The 22,939-nt window shown below is 47.6% G+C and overlaps 1 protein-coding gene across 1 annotated transcript in view; it reads right to left on the bottom strand.

Annotated features, from left to right (window-relative positions):
• Window positions 1-21,966, bottom strand: part of LOC133346225 (integrin alpha-V-like) — a 55,429-nt gene extending 33,463 nt beyond the window's left edge. The window contains exons 1-2 of the mRNA XM_061557764.1: window positions 21,730-21,966; window positions 143-196 (exon numbers count right to left, since the gene is read on the bottom strand). Coding sequence (XP_061413748.1) covers window positions 143-193 — 51 coding nt within the window. The 5' untranslated portion in view covers window positions 194-196; window positions 21,730-21,966. The remainder of the gene's footprint in view (window positions 1-142; window positions 197-21,729) is intronic.
• Window positions 21,967-22,939: the final 973 nt, after the last annotated feature.

Raw genomic sequence — 22,939 nt, 5'->3', positions numbered from 1 at the left:
GGATTTAAATGATGAGCTGAATCCCAACAGCACTTCTCCAGCACATGGGGACTGTGTCGAAGGAGTATGGTCCGGGGTGTTACGTTTTTGCCAAGGGGGCTTATGTCCGAGGCTCTCGCTCTCGCTCTTTCACACTGCCCACCTTGAACTCAGAGAGCCAGTTTTTCACCAGCGTCTTTTCCTTTTCTTCCATGGCCTGCACACAGCACACACGTACAGCCACATTACCCCAACAGCAGTGGCGGCAGCAGCGGTGGCAAACGCGGCGCCAGGCGGCGCTTCTACTTGGAACTCACGGCGGGTCGCTGTCCCCCGAATAATCTCTTAACTCTCTCAACCAGTTCTGTGGCATAGTCGAACTCAAGACGGAAATGTTCCGTAAAGCTTACAGAACGTAACCTTGTTTTGTTCCCTCCAACATTTAGAAACACGTGCTTCGATTATTTGGCTACGATACATTTCCACACGATAAGCCACTTCGTTGAGCTATCATTTGAAGCCAATAACTCAGTGGGCCTTACCTGGTATAATATAAAAAGTTTCGTTTTGTTTGTGGTTTTTTGTGTGATTTGCTTACTTTTCCCATACTTTACAATGCTATCGTGTTTTGTATTGTTTTTTTGTTTGAACGTTCTGATCCGCCCCTACTGGACATCTTTTGAAAAGGAGCTTGAAAGCCCATCGGATTCCTCCAGTGAGAAATAAATCATCTGCTTCGGACTTCCTGACGGCCTCCACGCAGCAGTAGAATCCTGACGTGAAACCAGTCGGCGGCGGCCTAATCCAACGAGCACAGACGCCTGTATGGATCCACGTCACTGGAATTGGTGAAACGTCCCCATTGTGATGAAACATCGCCTGCGAGTTACTCATTTGGGACCACACAGCAGCAATATCGCCGCCCCCCCCACCCCCTACCGCGAAAACTTGTCAGGACCCTCCAGAAAAAGAGTTGAGACTGAATGCGGATCTCCTGAGTAAACGAACGCAGTACTAATAGTAGACTATGGGGACGTTCATAAATTATGTCACGCACCTGGGGGGAGGGGGGGTCCGACATTTGTGACGATGTGTGACGATGGGGGGGGGGGGGGGGGTGAGAAATGTGACGTCACGTAAAAATGCACAACTTTAAATGAATATATAATTGTTATAACAACACTAATTGTTATAACAACACTCCTACAACATCAGAGTGCAGCGCCACATTAAATACGTACTACAATGACAATAGTTTAAAGCGATTTGAAGCATGTTTTATTTCAAAATGGAACTTTGGTTTTGGGGGGGGGGGCAGAGCTTTGTGACGTCATATTTGAGGGGGGGTCTGACTTTTTGTGACGCCATGTGACGAGGGGGGGGGGGGGGGTCAAAAATCGTCCAAAATCGCGTGACGTCATTTATGGACGGCCCCTAAGCTGCCATTGCAGGCAACAGCCCCGCTTGAGACCAGACAAGCAGCTGGACAGAAATTTGACTTTGCAAGTTCCCGCACCTCCGATTAGCCACGGTTGGCAACATACGCTGTAAAAGAAGTTAAACATACATGCGTACAAAATACTGGGAATGTGAAGAGAGTTATGATGCACAGCTTACTATGATCACACATTGGATAGCAAATCTATTAGAAACGTTCAATGGCAACGTTTAATGCTTCCCCATCTCCGCACGCACGGAAGGTGCCCGAATGCGTTGGTGAGTCTACACGCGCACAGGGAACTGGGCACAGCTGGCGGCCCTTGGCCAGCCGCACTGCGAATCCCGCAGAGCAGAGCAACTTGTGCAGCTGCCCTGCCTGGCACCTCGCTCACGCACGGAAAGGAGAGACCGGGAGAGGAAGCCATGCCCTGAAATACTTCGGATTGAAAGAAGCAACATGAAACCGTTCCCTTTTTTTATTTATATAAAGTGATCACATATAAGAAGAAGAAGCCATGAAAATTAAAAGCTTGCTTAAGTCACAAAATACGTTTCGATTTAAAGCTTTCGTGACTGCAGGGATTCATATTCTTGGTTCTTTCGGTAAAGTCACGTAAAAGGGAAATAATAATAATGAAGACGCTGTCTTTCCAACAGCTCTGTTCTTCACCTGAGGATGGCTGCGTACGTTGTGGCCGAAACGTCGTGAGAATGATAAAATGTTTTATTTTTATTTTCCTTCTACGTAATCACAAAATACGGCTTGGAAATCCATGCGCGGAACTCGTTGGGATGCCCCAGAGTCATCCGGTCACCGAGCCAGGCATGTGGCTTTGTGTTTCCCGGCAACGCCTCACCACCTGCGAGCGGCCCGGCAGAGCCACATGGCGGAGAAGGAGCGCTGCGGTCTCTCAGCTGCTCATGCAGCTGCACAGGACCAGCGGATGCGGCAGCCGCAGCAGCTCAGGAGAAGCGTGCAGCTCACTCTGCGTCACGAGGCTGCGCGAGGCGGGGGGGGTCGTGGTATTCCCAGCGCTGCTCGACTTAATGTGGCCGTAGCTGCGTCGCCTGTGGAGGACTGCCACAGTCCCCGGGACTCTGACCCGCATGAACGCACGGGGCTGGGCACATCGCCCCGTCTGCATTGTTATGGGACAACAATGAGCTCATCATGGCGCTGCACCGAACCGAGGCGGCGTTCCTCAAGCGGGCCCTCGATTGTGGCAACCATCGTAACCGCAGCGGTGCGTGCCACACGGCTAAGCGTACAGCATGGCACAAGCACTCCACGTGGCACGCTGCGCATCTCGCGATTGCTGCGAGGACGAGGTGAACGTGAATGCACGCAGCTCCACGTGGGTTCAGCACGGTTTGGTGTGAAGGACCTGGGAATACCGCACCACCGATTGGCACGCTTGGCTAAGTACGGTGCCAAAAGAAGTTCCACGTACACACGTACCAGGGAGGAATTAAGGCATCCCCACAATTGCACCGTCTAGACTCGAGCTGTACGGCCGTCATTTCAGATTCCCAAGACGTCATTCGAAATCGCCGATACGTTTAACAACACGGTGGTCGCTTCTACGCGACGCAGAGGCGGCGTTGCTACCACGGAGACGCGCTGCACAGCGCGCTGTTTCATCCGCGCCGCAAATTGGACCCTTTGCACACTCCATGATGTAATTTGCTAAAATTGGCCTATTTTCAAATTAGCCACAAATGTCATTAACCGCCCCCATGCGACAAACAGCGCTTTCTCGCGTCTCCAAGGTAAAGGCGTGAAGTTTCTCAACCGGCTCTTACCGGGTCAAGTTGCTCACGCATTACTCTCCGGGCTGGGTACTCCGAAGCTGAGCAAAGCCTTTCCAAATAACAAAAAACGTTCAACAAATCTCGAAAACAAGTCCTTAAAAGGTCTGCGCGCACATGAAGTCGACAGATAAGCGCACGGCAAGGCCGTGTATTTGAAGTGCTACCATGAACGTTACTTGAACAGCGTCTCACACACACACAAACACTTCACGAGCTCAAATTCAAAGTTGGGTCACGCGACCTCAACGTGATTACTGTACTTTGACAAGACGGTGGACTTCTCCGTGCCGGCGTGGCCAGACGAGGGCGGGTGGTTAGTCCTTGACACGCGTCCGCATGGAGCGTCCGTGCCGCGGAGGCTCTGCCTACAACTCGGCAAGCGAGCGGCACCGGGTGCATCGCACTCTCCGTGCAGCCAATTGGAGTGGGCAGCCTGCCTGCCTCCCTGCCTGGCTGCATGCTTGCGCGTGTTCTCAATTGCGCGCGTCCCAAAATAGACACCTCACCGCACGTTCTCCGTCAAGGGGGCGGCATGCTTGGCACGATCGAACGGGCCAGTGTCCGAAACACTCAACTGCGTGGAAAGCGTCTCTCGGTGCAATGTGGCAGCAAGTTGTGGCCTCTGTCTCGTCAGTTTGCTGTGCAAGGAGGAACTGCTCAAACGTTGTGGCCGGACAGGGTTGGGAGCGCGGTCATAACACTTGCCCCGCGGCAAATAGCACCTGGGTTCGATTCCTGAAAAGGGCACCATTTCTGCGTGGAGTCTGTCTGATCTCCCCTCTGCTACAGATTAAAACGTATATATAATGTAACTGGTATTGACCAAAGACATCAATGCTGAAAATGCACCTGCAAATTACTCAATTGGGATTACACACAGCAGAAATATTTCCCCCCCCACTGCAAAAAAAAACTTGCCAGGTCCCTCCTGAAAAAGAGTTTTGAGACTCACAGTAAACTTTTTATTTTCGTAAAGCTATGAGAGGCTTTCCTGGATACATGAGCGTAAGCAAAACAACAAGTAGGCATACTCAGCAGAGGCTGACAGGGAACGACCTCCTCTTTCCCTTGACGTCACCGTGACGCAAGTGTTCGGTGCAAGATTAAGCAGAGACGCCTTTTTAATTGCCTCTCGTTAGAGCCTGTAAACACGCACACCTCGCAGATGGGAACCCTCGCCAGGAGCCGAGTCTTCAGAACATCTGAGATAAGTACATAGAATAAAAATCTTACATTAAACTAAACTACTTTTTATTTTAACAAGTAAGGCCCACTGAGCTATACAGCTCTTTTTCAGGAGCGAACTGGTCACAAATGATAGCTCTACAAAGTGGCTTATCGCATGTAAATGTATTGCAGCCAAATACTCTAAACGCGTGATGTTGTTTCTAAACGTGGAGCGAAAAACCGGAGGACCCAGAAAAAAATCCACGCGGCCACGGGGAGAACAATATAAACTCCAAATATTACAGGCTGTCATGGTCGAGATCAAACCCTCGACCTCCTGTATACCAGGCGATGTAGTTAACCTTGATTTGAAGCTTTCGTGGCTGCAGGAATCCATACTCTTTGGTTCTTTCGGTAAAGTCACGTAGGTAGAAAATAAAATTAATCTCTTTTTGGAAAAAAGAAAGCACTCTTTGGAAGAACATAATCAACCAGGTAGGGTGTTGACTGTTATGTTAGCCGACTCTCTGTGTTATATTGCATTATATTTCTAAGCTTACTAGGTTTGATTTGTCTCATTCATTTGTTACTGATGATGATTGCTTGTGTTGCAATCGAAGCGTCGTATTCTATTATTTAATTGATTCTCTTTCTACGTGACTTTACCGAAGGAACCAAAAAGTAATTCCTGCAGTCACGAAAGCTCCAAAGCGAGTACGAGGTAGTTGACATCTGTCTGCCGGAGGTGGGCGGAGGGTTTCCAACGACTTCAAAACAGAACTGGCACACTTCCTTACAAAAGTGCTCAAGTCAGCGGCCACGCCATGGTGATGTGGCATGATCTACCGTGTCTGCCCGATGACCCACACCCGAGCTGCTTTCCTTAAAAATAATTGTGGATGAACGCCAAGAATAGGTAACAGTTAACGATGTTCTCGTACATTCAATTTAGCCACAGTATATGAAGACAGAACACGTTTGTATATACACATATTTGTGTAAATCTGAAACGTGTAAACAAGCTTTACTTACGGACAACAAACTATATATGGCCTCTGTGAACGCATTCCTGGGGGCTTTGGTTTCGCTATTTGTCAAGGCACAGCAGACGTGGCGAGACAGCTCTTAGCTGCTATGAATAAGCATAACAGCCTGATTTTAGCCAACAGCCTTAAATAAGAGAGTGTACAGCTGTTTTTGTTGTTCGTAAGCAGTGCACGGACTGTGTACGAGCTTCTCCCCTTTAAGGGCTCATGAAAACAGCATGAGGTTCATGCGTAATTTAGTTGACTTTGCCTAACTGGGTCGAGAACTCTGAAGAGGCCAGGAGAGAGAGCCTGGTTTGCAAGAGTGAGTGACCGATTCTGATTCCGAGCAAGTGACCTGGGGTCACCAAAAAGACGGAAACAAAAACGTAAAAAAACGAGCGAGACAAGGAAATAGAAATGGGAGGAAAAACCAACCGGGCAGGAATGACAAGAAAGACAAGTGCTGGACAGAAATCTATTGAAAACAGTTCACAAGCTTGATCAATATTCCAATTGAATACCATAATGTGCCGCACACAGTGCCCAGAGCTGTTGCTAGCGCCGTGGCAATTCAACACGTAGATAAACAGAAGAAGAATAAGTAATGTAAGAACTCCACGACTCCAGGAAGTGGCCCCGAAGCTTGCCATAACGTCAGGGACCGTGGTGATCTACAGCCAACGTTAGTTGAGCATGGACAATTAGACCCAAGCCGAAACATAACATAAAAAAATAATGTTTCAAAATATTTTTTTTCATTTTTTATGATAGAATATAGTATTGTCATCAGTATGACATAAGTATACCAAGTTTGTAGTCGATACCACATTGGGAAGTGGGTTAAAATTGAGTTACAAGATTTGAGGATTCAAGTTCATTCATTAGGTATAGTCCTGTGAGCCATTCGGCTCTTGAATCAGGTGCAATCGCAACAAACAAAAAACAAAAACATGAACAAGAAAACATCTTAAAGTGACTATGTGACTATGTGCAAATAGAAAATCCAAGAAAAGACAGCAAAATATTAAAGAAAAAGCACCGTACACCAACGCTGTGTGCAAAAATCCCAGTGGGATGCAAGTCAAACAACAACAACCACAAGACAACTTAGATTAAGGCCATCAGTCTAACTCCGTACAACAAACAAACATGGCCAAACCAAAAAAACCTTTTCGAAATCGCCAAAATAAAGCCATGAAAGCAATGAAACAGTGATACAACGACAACAACAACAGACAGAGTGAGTTAATAGAAAGCGTGTAAAATAATAAGAAAAAAAACCATCTTCACCAATACAACTGCAGGCACGCACTCTCAGCTTGGGCCTTCTTCACTCGATGCACCGAAGGATGATGCTTCCGCACACCTCCAGCTGATGGCCAACAATCCTTGCTGCGCAGTCTGCGGTCTCGTAGAACAACATTTATAATAATGGCTTTCGCCCCCCCCCCCCCCATCACACCGTGCCACCATGCAGCCTGAATATTTCATCTGATTGTATATTGTATATTACTTCACGTTGTGTCTCAGACTGCACACATTATTTCCAGTCGATCGGAATTTTCATAGGAGAGAATGTTAGCTTTGCACTGTACGTAGCCAACCGTGCTAATAAATATGTGAATATATCTATGCGTCTATGGGTCTCTGTTGTGAGCCTATCGGTCTATGGGAGTTTGCAGGAATTTGTGCGAGTCTGTAGGTCTCTGTGCGTGTCTGTGTTGGTCTGTGTGATTACGTGTCTCGATGTGTTGTCTATGGGTCTCTGTGAGTCTTTGTCTCTGTGTGAGTCTATGGGTCTCTGTGTGCGTCTATGGGTCTCTGTGTGAGTCTATGGGTCTCTGTGTGCGTCTATGGGTCTCTGTGTGAGTCTATGGGTCTCTGTGTGCGTCTATGGGTCTCTGTATGCACTCGTGCCCACTGCAAGTATTCTCCGAGTGCAGGAGAGGGGTTCACACTCGCTGTCAGCAGCTGCATTCACAACTGGGACATGGATTTATCGTTGCTATTCAACTCGTATCCAGCCCCTGCATGCGAGCTATCATCGCCCCACAGCCACGCGGCCGGCTCACACTTGCTGCCTTTCACAGCACCCTGCACAGCAGGACAGCTGCTCACGTGCGAGCGAGAAAGGTGACAGCGACTTTTTATTTTATTTTACCAGGTAAGGCCCACTGAGCTGCATAGCTCTTTTTCAGAAGTGACCTGGCCACAAATGGTAGCTCAACGAAGTGGCTTATCACGCGGGCATTTATCGCAGCCAAATACTCTAAACACACGGTTCTAAATGTGGAGGGAAAAACCGGAGGACCCGGAGAAAAATGCACGCGACTTCGGGGAGAACATGCAAACTTCAAATATACAGCAGGTGTCAGGGTCGGGATGGAACGCACGACCTCCTGTACACCAGGCAAGGAAGTTAACATCTCGCCAACGTGGCGCTTTAATTAAGTGGCGTTAATGCCTCGGAGGTGGCCGGGAGGCTCAAAGGTCAGGGTGCTGAGCTGGCGCCTCTGAGATTCTGGGTTCTAATCCAGGCAGCCAAATACAGGCAAATTCAAAAGTAGACCAATTCTATTTTCGCACCAAAAACCAATGTCCGGTTTGTGAATCCGGCTGTGCGTATGAAGCAAACGAGGGGGCAAAGTGTGGCAAAGCAACAATGACTGATAACCAAGTGAAAGAGGGAGCCAGCAGCTCAGCTGAGAGGTCAATCCGACAGTTCGTACGATCTTCGATAAGATGCTTCAGTTAGGTTTTTGGAACCTCTGCCATTTACACTAAATCATGAGAATCCTAAAGGTGGTCTTGTGTTGCTCGAAGAACCTTCAGTGACGTACAGAGGGTACATCCTCTGGTTTGAAAGGTATTTACTTTCTGAAACTAATTGTTCGTGGTATGAAAACAATTGAAGACACCATGATAACGTGTAGTTCTGGGCAATCATGGTAACAATCGTGGTAACATTGTCCACCGTTTATTGCAGAGGTTTTGCAGTTCGAATCCGCAGGTGTATGAACTGTAAATACGCGCAGTGTACTCTACAATGGAAGTTAAAGATCCTGTGACATAAAACGAGTAGGCAATTGTGTGCTGGCCACCTTGTGGACACAGGGATTGCTGCCTCTGGGGGTGCCCTTCGGACGTTTGAGATGGGAGATGTAACGTAAGTCACCGATCGCGTGTGAAATTGGTTTTCCTGATACGGCGTCTACTTTTGGGAAATCAGGTAGGCCATGGGCAGAATGTGACAATGTGAATTTGGTTCACGATGGCGGCTAATGAATCTTGAAGACCGCCCTGAAAGCCTACGGTCATGGAGACACTTTGGACCAGATTCACAAATTGGCAAGGTTGTCCGCAGCACACAGTTTGGATATTGTCTATCCTGGTAACAGAGACAGATGTGCGGCTTTGCCAGAGCTTGCAGGACACAAGACGTCCCCCCCCCCCCCAGCTTGAGTAACGGGCCCTGTGACTCGGGGAGACACGGCCATCCAGATCGGATTTACCGTCTCGCCAATTGATAGACCTCAGGTGATATCTTAGGAGGCAATTAAAATTCCAGGTTTGTTTTTTTAAAGTAATTTTTAAGCACAAGGTGTGGCAGAGTTTGTTTTTACAGGAATTACGAGTGTTATATTGATTAAACTCATGAGACACGAGTTGCCTCCGTGCAGTTTGCCGTTCTCTGTGCGCTCTGTGTCACGTGATGTCCCTCTGTGTGTTCCCTCGCTGTGTGGTTTACGCCATTTTCACCTGAGGACGAGCGCTTGTGTTGCGTTCGAAACGTCGTGATTTATTTTATTTTATTTCTACATATGTGACTTTACCGAAAGAACCAATGAGTATAGTAATTCCTGCAGTCACGAAAGCTTTAATCCTAGATTATTATTCTGCTCGTTTACCCCGGTAAACCTCACTGAGTCTCAAGACTCTTTTGTCAGGAGGATACTGCCAAGTTTTCACCTTGAATCATGTGTAACAGAAAAAAAATCCGTGATATTTTAGTTGCATGCCTTGTACCTAAAGGGATCAAGTGATCCCAGCACACGCTCTCGCGACTACGTTCACAACAATGTCAAAGACAAAAAAACACCACAAATGGTTCCTGAACTGAATCACAGCCGCCCTGAGTTTTGGAAATTCAAGTACACGGGGGTGGCATTACACCCAAAGTGATGACCCCCACCCCCCTCTTCAATCCCAACACAGACAACATTGGAATGATAGCTGTAGCGAAGGCTTACCATCGGTGGTTGGGCCACAATTACCACGAGTGAATTCCAGCAATTCTTAAGCGGTGCTGAACGTGCACGCTGATCAGAATATGGCGATGGACAAGTTTCTTAAATCACCCTTCCCTCCCCCGCTTCTTTACAGCTAGTAATATGAACGGTTTCACCACAGTGAGTCCATCGGCAGGTCGCGTGTGCGGAGGGATAGAGTGGGGACACTTTCAACCTTTATCCAAGATGCCCGGACAATGTGGAATAGTAGACCAAACACGCACTGGGATGGAGCGGCTCTCTAGAGCTCCAGCTAGTGGAGGCCCTTCTTCTGGCATGGGCATGAGGCAAGAAATTGCAGCGCTGTACCTTTATCCTTTACCGAAGGTTTACAGAGCAAACGTCTGTGTGCCATGTGTGCGTATTACAATAGGCACACATGCCACAGCTGATGTATTCCCATTAGATTGGACAAATCAGATACATAGGTAATAGATCAACACAAATGCGCAAGTTTAGCCTGGGATAATATAGATAGCATTCATATCAGGTATATATCGTATGACCCATACATCAGCTAATTGTTCAAACGCAGATGAGACGCGACTGCATTTGTTTTCACGTGTTAATAAATCTCAGCAGGAGAAACACTTACTTGTAACCAACGTCGGTTTTCCAAGAGAGGCGAAGTATTGCCAATTCGTGATCTGAATGTAACCCTCCTCCCCGCCCGCGTATGAATCGCGGTGCTCGTGAGATTCCTCGCGTGCCTTGCCGGGAGTCTCCACACACTCGGGGCACGGAGGCTACACCTGCTTGGGGCATACGCTGCGCTCGGAGTTTGTCACTCAATCAGAGGTGCACTGTCAGCAAACAAGCGGAGCTGACGCAGCCCCCCTTGGCTGTGGGAGCTAAAGTTCAGTCGGCTGATGCTCGCTGCCAGGCACGTGACGCAGCGTCGCAGAGGTGGACGTGGCAACACAAACCCACTTTGAGGGTTCAGTCAAACCGGTCAGTTGTCATTTCCAGCCTTCACGCGCGAGTGGGAACTCCTCCGTGTGCAATATCACGCCCTATGCAAAAGCAGATGCCACCCATGCCTTGGAAAATAGTGACGCCCGTTCTAATAATAATAAAACGTTTGTACATTTGGCGTTGGCGCTCTCACTCTTTTCACGCAAAGCTCTCACGAACGAGCTATGCATCACAGACAAGGAACTACTGTCCTCAAAATGGCTCAATTGTGATGACAAGGCAGCAGTGTCGCCCCCACCCCCCCTGCTGCCAAACCTTGGCAGGGCACTCCTGAAAAATCATTGAGACTCAGTGAGGCTTTCTTGGGTAAACTCAGTGAGGCTTTCTTGGGTAAACAGGCGTCGCTGTATTAATAATAATAAAAAAAACACACACAAAGGTGACCTTCAGAGATACACCTTTGCCCGAAGCCAGGGGTCGGCAACCTGCTGCTCCAGCGCCGCGTGCGGTGGCTCTTTTAAGGGCTGCTTCGTGACACGATATTTATTAAGGACCCACCGTCACGTATTCACATGCAGTGCGGCTCTTGAAATATTGTGTTTGTTTGGTTCTTTCGGTAAAGTCACGTAGATATGTTAGCAGTTATCCTGCTGTGTTTGTTTCACCTGATGACGGTTGCTTGTGTTGCGATCGAAACGTCGTGATCTATTAATTTTCTATCTACGTGACTTTACCGAAAGAACCAAAGAGATTCCTGCAGTCACGAAAGCTTCAAATCAAGATTATTTTAGTTTTTTTTAACCGAATCCCAACAACAACAACAAAAATCGCTCTTCTTGTTTACTTTGGCTGGCGACTGCCCTGGCCTGACCTGAGTGACACCTGAGCTCACCCCAAGGGCAGTGAAGCCTCACAAAGCTCCCCGACTGCTTCCACGGCAAGCGTGTTCAGGTGCACGCAACCCCACCGAACTCCCCTGCCCACGCGCGTCCACAGGGAAAGGGCCTCTCCGTCTGGGTCATGAGCCATCGGCGCAACACGCAAGCCTCGGGGGGTGCTCCAAACGAAAAGGCTTCGAGGCAATCGCGCGCGTTCAGAGCACAGTCGATAGAACGGAACACGTGGCAGTGCGGCAGAGTTGCAACGCGTTTTGCAGGGGTGCGAATGCTGGAGATGGTTGAAACGCAGAGTTGTCTGATAAATGAATAATTGCCATTAAGAGATGTTGGGAAGCACCCACACATGTAAATTGTACAAGTGGACGCATGCAGTGATTAAGACAAGGAAATACTGTGCACCAATTTTGAAACTGCAAAACTGTATATTGGTTACTACCTGTGTTGAGTGTCCTTTGGACTCCTGCTGCTGTGGTCAAGACAACTCATTCCATGTAAACATCTGCAAGTGTGTTCCTAACCTTGGTGAATGAAATTGTCTGGCGCATTTAGCCATTCTATTACACGCTTCTAAGTGAATACGCATTTTCACAAAACTTAAGTTTTTTTCAAGTAACTTTTAATGTTACTTTGCATGCATGCAATGAGTGTCGTTTAGAGAAAAGCGTTCTTATCCGTCCGCTATGACATCTGTCCCCTGTAGTGAACGCGACGATGTTGGCACAGTCACTTCCAGTAAAGTCCATGGCCAAGGTGTGAAGGGAAAAAACTAAAAAATAAATCATTTGCAGGAAGGTTACAGAATATGGCAGGGAGGGCAGTGCCCAGCCCGAAAATGTGATTACTTAAAAAAAAATATGAATCAATAAAAGTAAAAAAAATGTAACCGAGTGGATAATATAAGTTAGTTTTTTGTAGTTGTTTGACTACTCTCACTCCATTCGATAGGATTTATTAAAGAAGGGTTGATGTACTGTACAGGGCGCCCAGCTGGCATAATACAGACTGATGGCGTCCATTGAAAACACTGCACAGATTTGTACTTAGGCGGCACGGCGTACAACATTTTCACGAAGGAAATAAAGGAAGTGCCTAATCTATTGTGCTTTAACAGTCGTTTCAAAGACTACCCAGATTTTATTCCAATTTACGATTTCCATGGCCACCGTGACCATATGAAAATTTATCTAAAATGCATTCAACGTTTAAATCTTAATCTTAACATTCCAGTAATAAAGGGAAAACACTGTGTCCAGTATTGGTAATAAAATACGCATTTTACCGCATTATTTTGGCATGGCCCAGCATAACACGTTCGCCGCTTGTTACAGAGGTTCGCAGTTCGAATGCCACAGGCCGCCCTAATTATTACTATGGGTACATTAACCATCAGTACCGTCTGCTGCACAGTGGACGTACGGATACACGGATGTTATTCGAAACAAGTAGGCCATTGTGTGCTGGGATCATGGTCCAAATTTTCCAACTTAAAAAAAGTTATTCACAAATTACTCAAATGAGATTACACAGAGCAACGCTAACTCCCTACTGGCAGGCTAAGTGCCCACTTGCAGGCCATGTGCCGAGCCACCTTGTGCTGCACAGGGACCGCTGCCACTAGGGGTGCCCTTTAATAAACATGTATGAGATGTAATGTGATGTCAGTAGCTCGTCACGTGTAAAGCACTCGGAGACATTCTGGCTTAAAGGGCGCTACGTCTAAAGCTATTAGTTATTATTAGTTTAAGCATTTTAAAATTGTCCATAATAGAGTTTTTTTGGGTTAGATCACAAAAATATAAATGTTTTGTTAAATCCGCCACTACCCGACACAGATAATTTGTAAGGGTTGTCACGTAAAAAAAACATGTCAAACCTTACTAATTGGCTGTGTCGGGTGGTGGCGGTTTTAACTACACATTTAGATTCATGTGATCTAACCCAAAAATCCTCTATTATGGAAAATATTGTCACGAAAGCCTACGTGTTAACTTTTCAAATTGGTTTCTATCAATGGCTCATGAAATGTGGTCCAATCCGATAGGAGAAAGTAACTCAATCTGATGCTTACATGGTGAGTCTGGTCATCTGATTCCAAACTCACATGGCACCCTATTGAGTCACGCAAAGCAACGATTAAGAGACATCAGTGTCCACATGCATAGTCATGGATATAAATCGCTTTTCTCGTTCACACAAGTGTTTATTTTATTTCATCTGTTTCAACTTACAAAACCCTTAAGAACAATAATACAATTTTGAGCAATAATGTGGGGACTATGTTTTTTTTATGATATTGAACGCTGGAACAATCACACTGATGAAATTCAATCACCGGACTGACATAATAAAATCTATGTTTCACAAGGTCAGAGTGGGACTAATGTTCACTCGTGTGAATTTGTAACCGTCAATTAATATATGAAAATTCTCATGTACAGTTCATCACATCTGACCCATTTCCAGCAGAGTACTGGGCACGTAAAATATTTCCGTAATAATAATTACAGGCTCTAGCTCTCATGGTTAGAAATGTGCCTGTCACCTAATGTTGTTTGAAATATTACATTTGCTCATGCACGTGCCACTTTTATGATCCTTCTACAGAACACGAATATCTTCAAAAACACGAGATTAAATATCCATTCCCAACATTTCAATTGCCAGTTTATATTACTCACCAACAGCTCATGTGGCTATATAAAGTATGCATGTATATTTACAGAGTACATTCCTGAAGATGGCTGGCAGTACTATAAACTGGCAATAATGAGTGTAAGGACGCATGTTGGGCAGCAGGAATGTGAGGATTCTTCAAATAGCATTTATTTTACACTGACATTTACATGCATCACATCGCACGTGCGGGAATATACTTTTTATAAACGTCTACATTTTGTTTTATTTTGATGCCACTGCAGTTCCTATACATTCACACAACAACATATTCCCTATGCACGACAAAGGTCAGATAACTTGATTTGTGACCCCAAATTGTGGAAAGGTTTCATCGGTGATCTGCCAGATGTGCTTTAGTCGCTCGCTCTGTGCAACGCCAGGCTCAACCAGGAGCTCATCGGCACCATGGCGCGGGTATGGGGCTTGTACCATCGGTCGAGTAAGTCCGTTGTTCCGATGCGTCGACTGAAAAGTATAATCGACTGGGTTTTTGAGGGTCGAACACTCAGGCCCCCTTTAAAACAGGCGGCCGCCCCTGCATCCCACATCCTGCAATGATAACATTGTAGTAGTGAGCAGCGGGCGCCATCTGAGAAGACCACGGACATATTTGAACAATTATGTAATTCCACCCAATTTTCAGACAGCTTATCTGCCCAGCTGTTCTCATAACAAAGGGAGAAAAACACAATTTTATTCAAAACTACATACAGTACTGTTATCTATATCTCGTGGCAGGCCATGCGGGGTTGATATATGTCTGCTTGCCAGTGGGGAGCTCGTTACACAATGCACATCGGCTTGTTGGGTTAAATTATGAGCGGCAACAAACTGTATTTTAAAAAAAAGAGAGACCCAATGTGGTGTGTGTGGGTTTTTTTTTCAAACATTTCCCACCACATGTGGAAAAAACTTGTAACACGCACAACATGAAAAACTGTGACTCAAACATTCAGGCCACACACTCGACAGCCTGGCACGACTCCTGATGGTGGCAGGCTCGCTGATATGTTTTCATCATTGTTCATGATAATAATAAAAAATTAAGTCGATAAGTTGAACTTGAAAACTGAGATTTCTGTATAAGGATGTTTGTCTGTTGCCATTACAAAAGCAGTGCAGCAAACCAACACACAGCTGAGAGCACTCCACCACCCGATACAGCCAAATAAATTAATCTTCACGGAGTGTACAAGCAATTAACGCACAAAGTATCACCTTTTCAGTTCCTAGCGAAGCTGAAGAACAATTCTCTTCAATTTGCAAAGTGTTCCCAGGTAGAAGGCAAATTTGCCAAGGGCAGTTGTCAGAAACATTAGATAGCATTGTTTACACAAACATCAGTGCTATGGCACCAATGATCCCGCATGTCGCCAGGATAATGCCCCCAAAACATTCTGCATGTTTCCATTACGCTGCAACGTAATTCGCTGCATAAAGTAATCAACTCAAACTGGCTTTTTCATAACATTACAAGACGTTGAGGTCACTTGAATATAAACCACGAATGTGCACTTTCATGCTGTAACTAGATTGAATACATTTTTGTGTTTGTAAAATAATAGGTTACTTTACAATAAGAGCAGTGGATTTTACCGTCACTGCGGGGAAAGATACTGCTGTGTGCGAGGGTCATCTTGGGAAAAAGTATTTTGCTCGTACGAGTTGGAGAGGTGCATGGTTCACTGCACAAAATAAAAATAAAAAATTATTTTCCCCCCATCACTTGACTGATGTAAAGATCCATACATTGGAGTTCAGCGCAATGATTCATGCTTTATGGATGCATTTCAGTCTAACCAGATAAGCTGGTGTAAGGAACGGCAAGGTGGTGGTTAGTGGCAAACACTTGTACCTCGCGACAAGGACCAGGGTTGGATTCCTGACTCCGTCCCCTTTCTGTGTGGGGATTTGAATGTTCTCCCCGATGCTCTGCATGGGTTTTCTCTGGGTTCTAATTACCAAATTGGGATTCCATAAAGTAACATCGCCCGCTACTGTGAACACTTGGCAGGACCCTCCTGAAAAGTGTTGAGGCTTTCCTGTGTAACAAGTTTAAAATAAAAGTGTATCCCATGGTTGGCTTAATAGAGTGAATACCACAGGCACATGCCCTCTGGAAAGCACATGGTGTTCGATGCAATGCAAATAGTGCAACAATGCAGAAAGTATAGACATTGATTTAAATATATCCATCAGAGTTTTCCATTACATAATGCAGGTGGTGTAATAGTAGGCTGCAGTGAAGAAAGCGATGCATCGCAGTCCATATCAGCACAAGTTTTCATCAGCGAATGCGACACACCATAAAGTGGATGGCGTATGTTTCTCATTTATTGAGGGTGAGAATTTAATCTTCATTTTAGGCTCTCACCTGAAGACGGCCGCTTGTGTTGCGACCGAAACGTCGTGTTTCCTTTCATTATTTTTTCTATCTACGTGACTTTAACGAAAGAACCAGAGAGTATATAGTGTGAGAATTTAAGTTATGTTTTGAATGATGAAAAAATAAACTTTAATTTTAGAAAATTAACATGTCAATGGAATGTAGTATGTATGTTGAACATCTTTCGTCCCAATATTGTTCTCCAAATGTCAATCTCGGTTCGGGGGAGAGCGATGTGAAATGTAATCAGGTAGTGAGAGGAAACGCCTGGGATGAGAACTTCACTTTCTTCATTAGCAGTTTGTTCACAAGTGACTAATCCTCCCCTTGCGTCTTTCACAACGGGGGAAACATGGGCAGTCTCTCACAGATTAAATAAAGACACCAAGCACGTCTTTGGAAATGTCCAGCCATTAAAGCAAGACACACGCTGCAGTGGTCACTTAAAGTTGAGGCATGTTTCTATGTTGGTTATTTATTACGATCAAACACGTTTAATCAGAAAGTCTGACTTGAGTCTCAAGACTCTTTTTAGGAGGGTCCTGCCAATGTTTTCGTGGGATGGAGGCGATGTTGCTGTGTGATCCCACTTGAGTCATTTGCAGGTAATATTCAGCATTGGGATGCTTAACCAACACCAGTTACAGTGATTTAGCTATAGGAGGAAAACAGGGAACCAAGATGAACCCCATGCAGAACAAGGAGATCAAACTCCAAACAGAAAGGCACCCAAGTCCGGAGTTGAACCCAAACAGACTCTTTGCTATGAGGCCCAAGTTTCACCACTGTGCCACACTGCCCCACCCCAATGCTACAAAAACTATGGTTGTGCTGGATCATTCGTTTCCGAATTTGTTTGTGATTTTCAGCGGTGTATTTTTTTAACCTTTTACATTGCTTTACACGTTATTTTTCAAAACCATAAAACAATTAAAACACACACATTACAAGATGTTAATTAGCTAAATCTGGAAAGGTGGTTTTGTGAATCAAATGTAAATGCCAGGGCATCCCCTCCCTGAATAATCCCGGTATTAGTTCACAATGCCTGTATGTTGAACGTCTTTCACAACGTACGTAGCCAACGGTGCGAGTGTGTGTACTCCTGCTACAGGGCAGTGTTGAACGTCAGTATATGATGTGTTGCTTGCAGTTCTCGTGTCACGTCGGGTCGCAGCCCGCTTGCTGACCTTCTACAGCTGAAAGTGTTTATTCCAAAAGATCAAGAGGTTCCACGTGGCTTTGTACAGAACCGATGTGGCTCCAGCTTACAACGAGCGGTGATTCTATACCAGCAACAAATGCCACGACCTCTGCCAACGGGAGAGCCTACAGATCCCATCATTAATTCAATTTTGTAAGAAACATCGGGGAATTGTTGACAACTATTGGTGCGGTTTAAGAACTTCGCGACGACACTGGCATTTTATGCTCACCTGGTTAAATAACTTCACGAAAACTACGTGATGGATGTAAAAATCAAGTCTCCTTGCAAATGTATTTAATGTTGGGCACACCAGCTACTTACTGCGCCGTCCAACCACCAACTACAGTGTGTAAGCTGGCAACACACAAAGCGTATATGCAGGAGGAAGTGCTTTAAAATGTGGGCAACAACAATGAGCAGCAACCACGATGCCATGGCCCCGTGCCAGAATTTCCCTTGTAACTACACGAAGCATTTCTCGAGCTTCCAGCCCTTTGTAAATCCACGCACCGGATTGAAGCCCTCCCCAAGACCGCATCGGTCCACGGGAGTTGTGTGACCATACTTCACCACGCTGTATATATCTCCTGGTATAATTCAGTAGCCGTTGGGCAATCAACTGATGAAGGTCTCCTCACACCTTGGAGGTTTTCTATCATACTTCCCCCGTCTGACCAGAGAGCCTTCATGCAGTGAGGATTCACTAACATAAAAAAACACAATTACCATCAGTGGCGGGTTTTATCTGAACTCGGGCCGATGAGTGGGGCCCACAATCAGCCGTGACGGAGGAAGGGACTCTGGTTGAAAGCCAGAGTGCCCTGACCACGACACGTCTGTAGCCATCACCCACATGGTGTGGTGGTGGGCCTCTTCTAAGTCGACTTAGCCTCAAATTACTCAAGTATCTGGTGCAGTGTGTAAACATCGCCACTGGGGAGTCAAGAGTGGCCAGGCATGGTGCCGTTCACCCACCTCCTCGCGTGTCGTGCTGGCCTTCATAGGTGCTGCTCGCTAACAGCACTTGCCTCAAAGGTGTATTAAGGCTATACGGGGGGTCTTTGTCTTTAGTGGTATCCCTGGGTTTGATCTTAAACGAAGCGCATGGTGCACCGCAAACTGCATCCACTGCACAGACCATGGCAGGAGATGCGGATACCTGATGCACAAATGGAACATTAAAAACAAACTGCAGTAGTGTGCGACTGTGGTCATCCAGAAAAGACCCTACAACATATAACGACGCAATGCTCCGATCCACAAATGCGAAGGAGACGATAAGAATAATTTTGAACCCTTTCTGGCAAATAAAATAGGTGTCAAAACACCAAATAGATGATACACTTTTCAAGGCATCAAAAGGTATGTTTTGATACTGCCATAAATATCCCACCGACACGAAGGACACATCGCAGCGATTGACCTCCCGCTGCTGCTCCTGACGCCGCTGTGTCTGGCTTGACCACCTGGATGTGAAAGTGCAGCAAACGAAGGTTGGTGGCAGTGAAATCGCGTGCGGAGTGTGGGGGGCACTGGGCGTGAGGGCTTTGGCCACTCAGTGGGGCCGCGGATTTCCTTTGGCAGGGCAGCGGAATTTGGGGCCTGCTAGCCGGGAACCTGGCTGACCCTGCCTGACCCTGGCTGACCCTGCCTGACCTCCCCGGACTTCCAGTGACTGTTGCCATAGAGCACCGAGAGCTGGCGGTAAACACCGCGGCTTTGCCTGGCAGAGATCTTTATAATCGTATACAGTGCCCCGCGTTTACAATGTCATGTTTATGGGATCAGTATGGTGGCACAGGCGCTGAGGTTTAACGTAAATAGGGCTCCCGGGTTGACAGATTAGCGGCCCGTGAAAGCAGTCCTCTGGTATCGCCCGTCATTTGTCATGTGGCCCGTTTGAGCTGTAACTTTTACGGTATAACACGTGATGGATTTAACCGCGCACGTAGGTTTCCACAAGCAGTATCGACCGATTCATGATATGACCAAATCATATATACCTGGCCTAACCCACAAATGGGTCATGAATGGTACTAAATATGATTTGGGTCTTTCGGTAAAGTCACATAGATGGTTCAAAGATATAAAACTACGACGTTTCGGTCGTCGGAGTTTGTTATTTTCTTTGAACCATCTCCGTGACTTTACCGAAAGACCCAAATAATATGAATTCCTGCAGTCACGAAAGCTTGAAGTCGAGATTTGAATCGTACTAAATATTGTATCTTAATGTTGTGAAGCAGCATCCGTAAGATAAAAAAAACTGTTGAGGTCTGCAAAGTGATTCGACCTCGTGAACATTGCAGACTGCCTCTCGCATGGTCGCCCCGTGGTCGCGTGGATTGTTTTATTTCACGCTTTTATTTAACTCTGTCGTTGTTATATCCTCAAATCTTGTACCTACATTTTAACCCACTTCCCAATGTGGTATCGACTGCAAACTTGGTATACTTATGTCATACTCATGACAATACTATATTCTATCATAAAACAGCTTTATTTTTAAACATTCTTTTTTAGATGTTATGTTTCGGCTTGGGTCTAATTGTCCACGCTCAACTGACGTTGGCTGTAATTGCTCACGCTCCCTTACGTTATGGCAAGCTTCGGGGCCACTTCCTGGAGCTCTATGACGGTACATTTCATAAAAGTGTGTTTAAAAACAAATGTTTAAACATTACTTATTTCTCTGGGTCTTTCGGTTTTCCGCTCCCCATTTAGAACATCCCCAATCGCTTAGATTACTTGGCTGCTATAAATGTCCTATCGTCATGTGTGATAGAGATGGTTCGCTTCTGCAAAACAAGTGAAGAGCTCAGTGGGCTTTACCTGGAAAAATGTAACAAAAATGGTTTAGTTTCATTTGAATGTTTTGAAATGATGTATACCTTTACTATACTTTGCACTCCTGTCGTATTTGTTTTTGCATTGTTTGTTGTTGTAACGTTCTGACTCGGTCCTACTTGACATCTGTACAAATAAAGCGCTTCATAGCTCATCGGATTCCTCCACTACAAATATTCTGCCGTGCGCGGCTGAGCGGCGTGACCTGTGGCCCTCTGCACGGGGGGCCCGCGGGGCTCTGGGGGGGCCCACAGGGCCCCGAGGGGGAGGGGGGCCGTGGGGTTCTGATGGGGGGGGGGGGTTCTGATGGGGGGGGGGGTGCCGGGCTCTGAGGGGGGCGGGGCTCTGAGGGGTGCCCGCTGGGCGCCTCGTGGCCCGGGCTCCCTGCTGACCCCCCACGCGGCTCGCACGTGGCGGAGGGAGCCTCGCCACGTGGTCAGTCTCCACCCGCACCCCGCCCCTCCACCCTCACCCCGCCCCTCCACCCGCACCCCGCCCCTCCACCCGCACCCCGCCCCTCCACCCTCTCCCTGCCAAACGACCTTCAGCCCCCACAACATGAAACAAGTGGCTGTGACGTCGGCACGGTGCTTGTGCCAGGCTAGGTGCACTTCGAGGGCTGCCTCCCTTCCACACTCACAGCCCATAAATCCTGGCCCCCGCCCTCCAACCCTCTTGTCGAAGCGCAAAGTCGTTCCGTGAGCAGTGGGGGCAGCAGCGAGGGCAGCACGGGGGGGGGCAGCACGGGGGGGGGGGCAGCACGGGGGGGGGGGGCAGCACGGGGGGGGGGGGGCAGCACGGGGGGGGGGCAGCACGGGGGGGGGGCAGCACGGGGGAGGGGCAGCACGGGGGGGGGGCAGCACGGGGGGGGGGGCAGCACGGGGGGGGGGCAGCACGGGGGGGGGGCAGCACGGGGGGGGGGCAGCACGGGGGGGGGCAGCACGGGGGGGGGGCAGCACGGGGGGGGGCAGCACGGGGGGGGGGCAGCACGGGGGGGGGGCAGCACGGGGGGGGGGCAGCACGGGGGGGGGGGCAGCACGGGGGGGGGGGCAGCACGGGGGGGCAGCGGGGGTTGCCGACTCACCGCCCTGGGTGCAGAAAAGAGTCTCGTGCCCGTGCGAGAGTCTCGGCTGCCTGCTGCCCGGCCTCCCCCAGCCTGCCCCCGTTGGCGGGTCGCCGAGACGAGAGCTGCTGCTGCCCCGCTCTGCTGTCGGCGCAAGAGCAGCAACAGCAACAACAACAGCGGCGGTGGTGGTGGTGGCGGCAGTGGTGGTGGTGGCGAGGCAAGCGACGTGGAGCGAAGTTTCACGCCGCGCGCCACGGGGGGGAGGGGCGAGGGGTGGGGGAGGGGCGAGGGGGTGGGGGAGGGGCGAGTGGGTGGGGGAGGGGCGAGGGGGTGGGGGAGGGGCGAGGTGGTGTGGGGGGGTCTCCACGAGCCCGCCACGTGCCACGTGCCGCGTGCTGTGAATGTCGAGTCCGATGTTGTTGTTGAGCTGCTCGGCCATTCATTGCACCCAAGCGGTTAACAGATCGCGACGTCCCACGACTGTTTCATTTGCTCGGCACGTGTTTGTGTGTGAGAAAGCAACGGTCCGTTCAACAACAAAAAAATCATGCAATTACCGTTATGCAGTCTATATATTTTTTAAAGCCTGTTTTAACAACCCGAAAACAAATGTATCAAATTTCATGAACACAAATTATGAGCGATGCTTATCTTGTGGAAAGCAGCGAGTAGGCCAGTGAGTGGTTTCTGCCACACGAGGACACCCAGTGGGTGCACGGTCGCCCCCGCGTAGCGGTGCTGGTGGCATGTGCCAAGCATCAGTTCCTGGCGAGGCCAAATGAAGCTTGACAAGACGTTTGGGTAGGCCTGGATACGTAAACGGTTCCAAGTGTGTGTTGACTTTCCCTTCGCTGTAACAGTATTACATCTGAGAGGCAAGAATCATCTTCGTCCAAATCCACCTCCGAGATTCAGATTTGAACTTGAGAGATCTATGTTGGGCTTAACATGTCAGTCTGGTTGTCCAAAACTTAGGGGCCGTCCATAAATGACGTCACGCGATTTTGGACGATTTTTGACCCCCCCACCCCCATCGTCACACGGCGTCACAAAAAGTCAGACCCCCCCTCAAATATGACGTCACAAAGCTCTGCCCTCCTCCCCAAAAATAATAATAAAACATGCTTCAAATCGCTTTAAACTGTTGTCATTGTAGTGCGTATTCAATGTGCCGCTGCACTCTGATGTTGTAGGAGAAACATTTATTAAAAAGTCTATTAAATTAAGT

The sequence above is a fragment of the Lethenteron reissneri genome, chromosome 23 (genome assembly GCF_015708825.2).
Source record: "Lethenteron reissneri isolate LAM-NWPU_2019-01 chromosome 23, ASM1570882v1, whole genome shotgun sequence".
In the NCBI taxonomy this organism is placed as follows: domain Eukaryota; kingdom Metazoa; phylum Chordata; class Hyperoartia; order Petromyzontiformes; family Petromyzontidae; genus Lethenteron; species Lethenteron reissneri.
This window is presented reverse-complemented; position numbering and strand designations above follow the sequence as displayed.